An 11,769-nucleotide genomic window follows, 5' to 3' on the forward strand; every position below is an offset into this window, starting at 1 on the left:
AAATCATTGTTAATACATTTCATTTCAGCTTTCGGATAACATATCTTGCTGGCCATTCTACTGTATCTCTGATTTAAAGTGGACAGATTACGGCTGAGAAAAGATTTAAGACATAATCATCTTCTATTGATCATCTATAGGTTTAACAAACTGTTGTGTTGGTCTAGTCAGTCTGCGTGTGTGTGGCCATCCTTCATCCTCTTAACTGCTCTCTGTTTATCGCTGACATGTGCCCTGCTGTCTTCAGATACGCTTCCAGTTTAAAAATGTCAAAACTTGACAATCAGTGAGAGTGAAACGTTTTGATGTAGTGACATTTGACATTTCTAACGCTTTTTGATTAAATTCTGGTCATATTTGGCTTCCAAAGCCCAACATTTGAATGCTAAGTAAAAGCTACTGCTAATTAAGGCTGAATAATTAATAAATTGATTTTTCTTGAAACTGCAAATTGCTGAAATTCAATATTTGTTCAATGCACATTCTAAATCATTCTTTTTAGTAGTTCAGGGCAATTACGTTTTAGTCATGTGTTTAGTAATGGCGGATTGTGCACTAATTCATCACATTCTAAATGCACAAATGTTGCATAACACACACGTGCTTTAGAAGAATGAAACTCATCTTCAGTTCCTATATTAGAGCCTAAATGTGAGAGCTGACTGGACAAGCATGATGTGCATTTAATCATGTGCAAAGAGGTAAAGCTGCAAAGTGTAAAAAGATGTGCCTACATAAACCTTTCTGACATAAGATGCAGTCTTTTTCTCCATCTCTAGCGCGTGCGCTCACACACACACACACACACACACACACACACACACACACACACACACACACACACACCCCGACACACGCACTTAATTGCAAGTTCTCTGAACATGTGTCATCAATCCAGACAAGGCAGAAGAGGATCAGCGGACACGAAAAGCACATTAAGAGGTGGCTCTAACAGGCCGGCCAGCCTGAGCCTGAGCCAGCGAAGCAGGCGTTGACACACGAGAGCAAAGATGAAGATGGGAGGTTAATGGCAGGGGGAGGACTGCAGTACAGCTTGAGAGTTGTTTGGGGTCTACAAGTATGCCTCATATGTGTTTGGGGCTGTTGTTGGTAACATGTACATTAATCCATGCCTGCAAGCAGATGCCGACTTTAAAATATGTATACTGTATAGACAGCTTGGAACACAGACGCACTCTTGTCAGCTCGTATAACCGTTACATAACTGGATCTGGACTACGGGACCATGTTGTGCCTCAGCTGCAGCCCAAAGGCTTAAAGCATGATGGATGACCTTGTGCACTCCCCAACATCTCCCCGGGACTGAAATAAACACAATGAATCAGAACCTTTTTAAAGTTGTAGTTTGATAAACAACATTACACGATACATAAATATCTCTAATTAATCCATCAACATAAAGTTGGTAATAAAGTCAAATGTGTCAAAAAGACAAACGTATATGAATTTACCAAAATACTGTTGAAACATTAACCATCTACACACTTTGCCCTTTGCAGGAGGTTCAAAAATAATCAGACTTAAGACAGATTAACTGGGACAACATTTGCAACTGGGAAGATGAGGGCAACATAGTGGGGATGAAAGTGGGACTCTTTACTTTGGGGCCCCCGCTGGGTGGGGGCCCACGAGATGTGTAAGAGACACAGATCAAGACAGGAGGCGTCCCATAGAGACTGGTTTGTCTATAAGACCAAGAAATGATGATTAGCTATGAGTGAGGACAACGTAGAAGTTACTTAAACTTGCATGTTTTCTAATGGCCACCAGGGGGCGACTTCTGTGGGTCAGAATGTACAATTGGCCAATAAGTATGTGAGGAAAAATAATAGACTCGTTCCAAGTACATTCATGGTTTAAAACTTTGGTTTCAAGTCCTATTTAATGCAGCATCATTTGTAAATAAGGGTTCTATTTAAATTAAGAATAGGAAATAAAGCAAGGTAGGTTTTGAAGGCGTGGCTACATTCTGATTGACATGTGGTTACCATGGCGGTATACACATATGGAAGTCCCAGACACCCCTCGCCTCTTCTCCAGCTGCAAAATGCCGTGCTGATGCTCGACAGAACACAGTACTGAAGGCTCCAAAAACAAATAGCTGCTGTCACACTCATCTCATCCGGTGAAATTTGCTTTGAGACTTTCAGGGGAAGTCAAATGAAGACATTTGAAAAAGTGATCAAACCAAGTGGGATATGAAGAGCAAATTTTACAAACAGCTTCACAATGTTCCCGCAGTTTTCAGATGCATTAATCAGATTCTAAGAGAACCTAGCAAGTAGCTCCTTTAACTCTGGCAAGAACGAGTCAAGATGGCGAGAACAAAGCCTTATAAGCTTGAAGTCCCGCTTGACAAAATAAATATATTTTCATGTTTTTCATGCTAAACCCTAAAGGGGAGGGTGATTTTGTTTTCACCATTTGAAAACAAGGAAATTAAATGAAATGCTGGAAGTGTGAGGGTGGTAGACCGACTGTTGTCAGTTCAATTCCCCACATGCCCACCCACATCAAGCCTTGCATTAATGCAGTTAGTGTTTACTCTCAATGCAAAACAGTTTCAGCAGACATTTCTGCCAAGAGCACACACACAGCTGCACACAAATACACACCAATGACATTTATCAACTTCAGACACCCCAGGACTGAAAAGCCTGCCAACAAATACCCCTCTAATCCATTAGTATCCTAACAAAAGCAGAAAAAGATGAAAAATGTGGCATTCTTATACAAATCAGGATGAAATACTCTCAAACGCTAGAGTGGGTGGTGGGAGACAGTTTCTGTAATATTTATTAGAGTTTTTGCATATAACCTTTGAATAACCTTTAGAAAACATGCCCTTGAGATGTTTACATAAAGCTCCGGCACGAAAGCACACGTGTATTTGCTACAGCACCTCACTGAAGTTTCATCACGGATTTTTAACAATTTTTCATCTGCAAATTTGCTCTCAGTCACCGGAGCCTTTATCACACAGGGTGACCCAGGACTTCCCAGAAGGAGGTTCACTTTTTAGTGGGACGTACACCATCACCATGGTAACTTATGCTCCAGATAGGAGATCACGATTCTTTTCCTGTTGGCTGCAATTATATTTAAAGACATTTCATTGTGCTATAGGCTTATGTATGATGATTGAAGCCAAATACAGAGACTGATTAAAGAATTAAAGCTTTGTCCTTATAAGATTTGCTGGGAAGCCTGCATAGCAGTTTAAATGAGGTTTTCATGTTTACTCTTCTCGTGGGCCCAAAACTGTTCAACTCCTCCGGGGCTGCAGTTAAAAGAACAGTGCTAATAATCATGTAGACATCGGAATACTTCTAGCCAACTTCTTCATCTAATGGAATACATGATAGTGATTATAATCAGATTAACTGGCATTCACACAGTGCACATCTTGTTTAATCTTCTCTTCCTGGCTTTGGCTTCTGTAAATTCAAAAGTTAATGCGCAATAAGCCAGACTTTTATATTATATCATATTTTAAGAATTCTCAGCAAAAGTCCAAAAGTTGGAAAATGTTGTGTTTGTCACGGACATGAAAACAAACCTGTGTCTTTTCCAGATGAAACCAGTTCCAAAAGATCACGGAATCTCAATTTCTCACCAAATTCTAAATTTTGCCAGTTCTTGCAACTTCATCGCAAAACAAAACAAAAAAAGAAAAATCAACCCCCCCCCCCTCAAAAAAAAATGTTGCAACTGAAGAAAAGCTACCAAAACAAAAACAAAAAAAATCAAGCAACCACAAAAATCAGAAACAATACCTCTGTGGAATCCTGGAGGGGGGTTGACTAACAACCAGGTCTTGTTCCGTTGGTGACCTTGTGCCATCACTTGAAAAAAACCTGTGACTAAACTTAGAAAACCTGCTTTAAACTGACATTTCAGTTGATAACCACTTCTGTGACATCACTCTTAAGCCTGGTTTATGCTTCTGGGTCGCGTCGATGGCAGACCCCTACGCGGACCCTACGCCTTAGCCTGTCGTGCACCTCCAAAATATCCGACTACGCGTCGACGCGTAGTGACGTGAACGTCAAGGACTGTGATTGGTCCGCTCAGAGAAGGCTGCCGAAAGCATGAAGAGGTGGAAGAACCTCCGCGACAAATATGTGCGTCTCCGGAAGAAAATGGCCTCAAGAAGTCATTTTTCTCATGTTCAAAGTTTACAGTTTGATTCATGAAAGCAAACAGTCGTTCAAAGAAAAGCACTGGACTTTCTGTTGTAAATAGTTTGGTTTCGGAATCCGACAAGAGCCTCCCGAAACCATACAGACACAGCCACACCCCCTTGCGGCTTGGCGGTGAATTGCAGAGCAACGCGTTCCCTCGACGCAGAACTTCGAATGCTCAATGACGGCATATGCCGTCGCCGCGACGCAGAAGCATAAACCAGGCTTTAGACTCAATGGAGCCACTTTACTCGCAGTTATCCTGGAATAGTTGAGCTCGGTGTGTGAATTAGGCCCCTGGACATCTGTGTTGCACATTATATACAAGCTTTATGGACAGAGGAGGGAGTGGAGGCCTGACTCCCTGGTTAAATTGATTCATACACATTAAAGTCAATGAACACATTAATGACTGGGGTTATATTTTCTTGATAATAGAAACTCTGTCAAGTCCTGGTGTGGGCAATTCCAGGAGGCCACTTTCAGTGTTGGCTGTCAGTCAAACTTGGAGGCAAGCATTTGAATTATTCAGATCTATCGGAAAGTCATATAGGAGACTTGTACAGCTTCCTCTGATATACTGTATGTCCTGAGAAGGTGAATTCAGATTTTCCTTGAACTCTAAAGTTGCAGGGATGCGTCTCAGTAGGCTTTAAAGAAAGAAAAAAAAAAGTAAGGCAGTCAATGAATTAAAGGTTAAGGTTCAGAAAACTGCTTTCACACATTCCACATCACACATGGCTATCAGCGGTCACATCCATGCACACGGCAGCGTGAGAGATGTTTCAGCTCAGATTCACCTGTAAAATGGACTTCTGTATATGCTGGCAACCACACAAAGCCCTAATCTGCACTTAGATTTACCTCGCAATTTCCTGCCAATCCAAGCAGAATAGTCCTGACGCTCTTAGACCCGTCCTCATCGCGAACACACAAAAAAAAATCAGGTCCCACTGTTGGGATCCGATCGTCACACACACTCTCTCTTTTACACTAAACTCATCAGTCTATCCGCTTTGGTCAATGTGCTGCAGTGAAGAGAGGCGAGTAAATAAGGATGTGGCTGAGCTGCTGCATCGACTCGTTACTGGAACGCTTTGATTACACGTAACATACGAGAGTCATGAAAGGAAGCGGAGGTGGCGGCTTACAATTCTCTCTCCCCCTCATTAAGAACACACCGGTCCCGTATTGATATCGGCCAATACAGACTCGAATAGCCAAAGCATTCAATTCAGTTTAATGTTCTTGTCCGTTTGTGCTCCTTAAATCAACAGAGGCTCAATAGAAGTCGAAGCTACAGTTTAATTGCAAGAAATGTTGAACAATTTTTTGGACAAATTGCTGGTACAAGTTTCCTCTCATGCACTGTTTCACACTTTTACTCTAAGAATCTCCTCTGCCCTTGACCTGTCACGCCTTTTACTCCTCTCAACTGTTTTTTAATGCATTTTTTGTTGTTGTTGTTGGGGAAGGGGGATGAGTTTTGTCTCCCTCCTCCCTCTGCACCTGTGCTGTTACCCTTCCTCTCGTCCCTGAGGCAACAACAACAGAACGTCGCTGTGCTGGGCCTGTCATCATCACAAATCGCTCTGACCTTTCATCCTCACAGAGGTCACAGTCATCTGATCCAACACACACACACACACACACACACACACACACACACACACACACAGGTCCAACACTGCAGCCAAAGATGGACCAACAGGATTCATTTCAGGTTTTTTGTTTTTTTTCATTTGCTGGTTTGGACGAGCAGGTCAGAAATCTCCATTTTATCTTTTCCCGTTATGTTTTTTTTTTTTCTTCTAAAGCGCACCCAATCAGTACCGCGCATGTAAGATAAGACACAAGCGTGATGGGTCCGTCCTTCGCTACCTGCGTCATCACCTCCAGGGAACAAAGATGACTTATCTGAGCATGAATTTTCTGATTTCTGGTTACTTGGTGGCGGCAGAAACGAGGCGTGAGCACAAGACCGACATTTTTACACACACATTAGCGAACAGTTGCTTTTGGTGTCTTCACACCCGATTTGTTTGGTTCAGACCTTCGTACTTTGCAGCTCAACACGAAGGCCACACAGGCTGACTAGTCAACCTTTCGGTCCAGCATTTAAAAAAATAAAAAAAGACTTTTTGGATGCTTTTGGACCAATTAGAGAGGAAAGCCTTAATTGAGATAAATTTATCTCTTCATAAATTTTTCTCTATTCAGAGGGAAAAATTGTCAAAAGTTAAAAGTGTGTTCAGACTAAATTCAAAGCAAACTGTATGAGGTGCTTGAGCGCAAAACTGAAAACAAATGAAGTTTACTGGAAACTAGCGCTGCAGTGAAGCGACTCCACATCGACAAGTAGTGGAACAAATAAAATAAGAAATCAATTTGCAAGGAACAGTGTGTGAGACCCCAGAAATACAAGTGTTGACATGTGTACGGACAGACTATGTATGTACATTACAAGGTAAAATGATGCAGAGCCCGAGTTGTCAGGGAGAAATTAGTCAAGGAACAATATTCTTTTTTCCAAAGGTGTTAAAAAATAATGAGTTATGAATTAATTTTGCTAAAGTTGAAAATCTTTTAGCTTTTGTCCATCACGTGGTTCACCTAAGAATATCCCCAAAGGTGATTTAATCCCAAACTATGCCTGCCCCGGTGTCACAAAGCATCATGTTGGAAAATGAGAAGATGAAATTGCACATGACGTGATGGATTTGGGTTAAACACCAGTTTAATAAGGTTACAGGTAAACAACAGTTGGAGGGGATGTCAGAAATGCAGCGCTGGTAAGTCACTCAAACCATCCTGACACAACAAGCAATCAAGTAGAATTACTACGGCTGCACAAACCTGAGGAACCCAAAGGTTACACTGCAGTTTCTGAGGCACCCCGACCCTCTCCCTCTACGCTTCTGCTGCTTGCTGTCTTGCGCCCTCTCTCCCTCTCAGCCTGCTGCAGAATGGCTGGATGGAAGGGAGGGTAGCGAGGGGGATGGGGGGGTTAAATGAGATCCCGATGAGATGCCAAGGTGTGTTAGCGGTGAGGTGTGGGGAATGAGAAAAGCGGCCTGAAGGAAGGGGAGTGGCTAGATTAACTGTGTGAGGTGCCGCTAATGTGGGGATGGTGGACACCCGGCTATGCCTGTGCTGAGCCCCACCAACCCCCACCCACCCCCCGGTTGTATTACTGTTTGCTAAGTCACCTCGAGATGCATAGCGCAGGGGGGGGGGGGGGGGGTGTAGGGGAGGAAAATGAAGAGGATGACATATAGATGGAACAGTGAGATGAACAAAACACAGGAGGAGAAGAGGCGGTTACAAACGGATAAGCAACAAACACAAAAGGGCATGTAAAAAAAGCGAATAAGACATTTGAAAAGGATTCCGAAGGGCACAACAGGAGACAAAGAAGATGCTCGAAGATCCCCGTGCCTACTGTAATAAAAGAGGCTGTTACAAATGATTCTGCTGAGAAAAACATCTACTTTCTCTGCTGGAGTGGAGTTTTTTTCACAGTCAGGTAAATTAATTTAATATAATAGCAATTATAATGAAAAACGGGGGAAAAAAATTCTGAGCAGTGTTGTCTTATCTCCCGAATCCTTATGAACAGCAAGAAGAACTGCTGCCAATACAAGCACATTGCTTCACTGTAATTAATCGCTGTCACAACATCAATTAAACAAAAGCTAGCATCCAAACACGGCTCTCCAGCATTCCAGGGAACCATATCAACCTGGCAACCGGTCTGAGAGCCAGCCTCCCACCGCCCAAGAGGAAATCTGCTGGTGGAGATGCAGGACAGGACAAATGTGTGTGTTTAAGTGTTCTTCTGAGCATGTGTGTATACACAAGGGATTCCTTCAGAAATCAGCTTTTCAAGCATGCGTGCACGCAAGCGGATGTATTTCAGCAGAGTGATTGCATGCAAATGTAACATGTATGTGTCAAGAGAATGAGTCTGTTTGATCCCGAGTTGCGTGAATGCCAGTCGTGCAATCATGTGTTCCAATAATGTTTTGAGTGTGTGTGTGTGTGTGTGTGTGTGTGTGTGTCGAATGTGCTGTTTCTACTGAAGTTGAGTGTGTGTTTATACACATGCATGCGTGTGTATCCAGAATCCACTCAGCTATGCTTTGCCAATAAAGTCCCTCTTTAGAAAGAGCCGGGGGGTCTGAAGCCATTATGTTCCTTTCCACATCACAATCTCTGAACTGATTAGGATCACTTCCCTGGCTTCACCTGCACTAGCCACACACACACATACACACACACACTTGTGTGTAGAACTTTCAACTGCTTCAAATCATACTAAACCAACGGATCATCTTGGCGAACTTATAAGCGCAAAAAAGTATTCAACTGTGCAGTTACCTGCAACCTGCCAGGCTGCGGTAAACTGATGGACTACAGCAGTATGGGCTACCTCCTCATCTCCCTCACACTCACACACACACACACACACGCTCACACTTCAGTGCATTTGCACAGGGCCAATTAAGCAAGCAGATCCAAATCCCACAGCAGGATTAAATCTTGATAAATCACTCAGAACACCGCTCTCCTGCATTCCACTTTGGAACGCAAAGAGAGGAACTGGCACAACTGCTGCTGCACTGTGAAAGATTTCAAACAAACGGATGGTGAGGTTGAAAAACGGCGGAGGGTTCAAGATGCGGAATGTGTCGGCCTGGGAGCAATCAACCAGCACCAGCGGCCGTTAAGAGAAGCCGATAATAAGACAAAGGGACCAGTTGCTCTAACACGCTGTAACAAAAGCCTACACCGCACGGACACCGAGCATTCAATCTGTGTGAGTGTGTGTGTGTGTGTGTGTGTGTGTGGGGGGGGGGGGGGGGGTCTTGAAACAGAATAGTTGCCTGAACGCCACTGATTTTGCGTCTTTTTGTGTTTGTGTGTAAAACGTATAAGCGACCTCAGTTTAACAACGTCACATTGAGTTCATAACATCCAGAGCTGGAGTGATCAAATTAAACTGCTTTTTTTTTTTTAATAAGCTACTTTTTATGTGGCTTATTTGTTAATTTGATGCGAACGAAACACTTTCAAACTCATGTTCGTTCGCGTTTTATTTGATAAAAATATTTATAGGTGGCATAAGCACACACGCGTAACGCTCATCTTTTGGAGACGAATCTCTCCACAGTAAGGATTTCTTTAATCAAAGTCTACTTTACTATCGAATCCTATTATCTTGGTCCGTTTGGACTCAACTTGTGTTCCTGTCCTGCGGTAATTGGAGCGCCTGCACCTGCTTCTCATAACCGGACAAACGCCAAACTCTCTCCGCCGCGGACATCTGTCTCAGAGCCATTCCGACTGCTGGAGAAACTGATGCATCAAACAAACACACACGCGCACACACACACGCGCGCGCGCACGTTTCCACATACCTTCTTCTGCGTGACAGTCTTCCAAAAGATTCAGCATTAATATCCAAAGCAGCGAAATCAGCGTTTTACGGAGATCCATGTTTGTCTGGCCAGTTCCGCGGGGCTCTTGTCATCTCTCTCCAGCCTGCGCGCAACGCACCGCAGCAGAGACGCACTCCCGGTTGGATGGAGCAGAAGCTGTCTGGGAAAATAGTGTAGGATTGTGGGAGCCACACGGTCTATTTGATATCTCGGGGGAGGGCTTTGTCCAGGAGATTGACACGGAGCGGGCGCAATGAAAGAAGGTCTGGGGGAGAGTACCGGAGTTCCGACCTATCAGACCTGCATCGTGAAATCTCTGCGCCAGGTGTTTCCACTCGTCCAGCCCGCAGTCCTGCTCTCCTACAGTCGCAGATCTGCACCTTTTACAAGGAGCACAAGCGGTTCCGGGATGTGTTGGAGTTGCGCTCCACCTGCATTAAGAGCCACGGACGCTCCTCAAAAATAGATTTGTTCTGATTGCACTCTGAATTCATGAGCCCGACAAGTCTTTTAGGACCGGAAATGACTCTAGATACCAAATACTGTTTTGTATTTCAAATTATGTCAGATATTATCAATGACAGGAAATGTTTCCATCATCGAGACTCTTGAATTTCAGAATTTCTTCATTGTAATTGGTCAATATTATTCAGACTGTTAAACCATTACATGACGCTGTTCGTCTTCGGCACACAAGAGAAGCACTAAAATGAATCATTAGAACAATAATTAGGCTATTTTTCTTCGATATAAAACCTATTCTATTAATGTAAAGAAAAGTCACAGCCCCTCTTTGTTCTGCAGGGAGGCTGACACATTTACTTGCCATCACGTACTTTATTAAATGAAACAAGACTGTAATGAACTCAAATGCAAATCTGAAGTTACGGTACCTCGAAGTGCATGTTTATTCATTCAAACACCTTTTTTAATCACTTAAAAAAATAACCCTTATATCGTCATCCTGAACTTAATCAAATAGACACAAGCATAAAAAACAATTTCTTCCTCAAATAACTAATGACTGAACGCCACTTAAATTGAAGAGAAATGTTCATATTATTCTCCACCGAGCAAATATTATCGAGCTTTTCTTCTGGGCCTGTTTGCTGCGTTAGAGTCGGCAGACTGAGATGATTTGAGACACAGAAAATGCTGTTTCAAGTGTTTGCATCATTGTAACTCAGGCTAGACTTCTGAGTCTGTCTCTCACCGTCATAGCTTCATGCTCACAGAAAGTGCACACACAAACATATACAACTTTGCCCCCCCCCCATACACACACACACACACACACACACACACACACACAAAATTGATCACACTCGCAGTTTAGCTTGGAAAGCAATACAGTTTAATACTGATTGACAAGTGAGATACCATTGTTGCAGGCAGAAAACCAGCAGTGTGATCACAGGTTGAATCTTCAATCAATAAAAGCCTTTTCTAGCTGCTGAAAGGAGACGGTTGTTGTTGTTGTTGTTCCAAAAAACAAAACGAAAAAACAAAAACAAAAACCCAACACTCACTTTGTCCATCTTAAAGAAAAATCTCCATTATTCTTTTGCAAATTCCTTCTGTGATTGTGTGCAAAAGTGATCGAGAACTCACGATAGCACTCGATACACAAAAAGTTCATTTAATTCAACCCAGAATTATTCATAAATATATGATTATTCTTTTGTTTTAAGAATAATGAGGTTAAATGGTTCTGCAAATTACAAGATATCCGTCCTCAAATCATTTCGAGCACATTCATCAGCCCGTTAATCGCATTAAAGTGCACTTTTTAAACGTAGGCGGTGTTGCATAATGAATAAAACTGGACTACAGAGTTCAGTTCTAATTTATTTTCTGCTTTTGAACACTTCAAAGCTTCAAGCTGAAACTTCCTCAAAAAACATAAACCGGTCAAAGAACTGCTTGAATGCTATCGAGGCTGCTCTCGCCAGCCTCAGCTATTTAGCTACTTTTCCAACTTTAATGACGTGCTAATGAAAAGGCTCGTCAGCACACCTAATTTTCCCCTTAAGCAAGCCGTGCAACTACCGGACATAAAACAGCTCTGTAATAAATGCTATAAGTAGTTTTAATGCCGTACACGAAAACGTCAGCCCCCTTCC

At 42.7% G+C, this 11,769-nt stretch overlaps 1 protein-coding gene across 2 annotated transcripts in view; it reads right to left on the reverse strand.

Moving 5' to 3' along the window:
- Positions 1-9,909, reverse strand: part of epha10 (EPH receptor A10) — a 161,280-nt gene extending 151,371 nt beyond the window's left edge. Inside the window, exon 1 of one of the 2 annotated variants that reach the window (XM_086193995.1) lies at positions 9,626-9,909. In XM_086193995.1, the coding sequence (XP_086050121.1) occupies positions 9,626-9,704 (79 nt within the window). In that variant the 5' untranslated portion in view covers positions 9,705-9,909. The remainder of the gene's footprint in view (positions 1-9,625) is intronic. The other variant, XM_086193993.1, reaches the window with a different exon arrangement.
- Between the last annotated feature and the right edge of the window lie 1,860 nt (positions 9,910-11,769).

Source organism: Aulostomus chinensis, chromosome 22 (assembly GCF_037954235.1).
Source record: "Aulostomus chinensis isolate RoL2024-O1b breed Wild chromosome 22, RoL_Achi_v1.0, whole genome shotgun sequence".
NCBI lineage: Eukaryota > Metazoa > Chordata > Actinopteri > Syngnathiformes > Aulostomidae > Aulostomus > Aulostomus chinensis.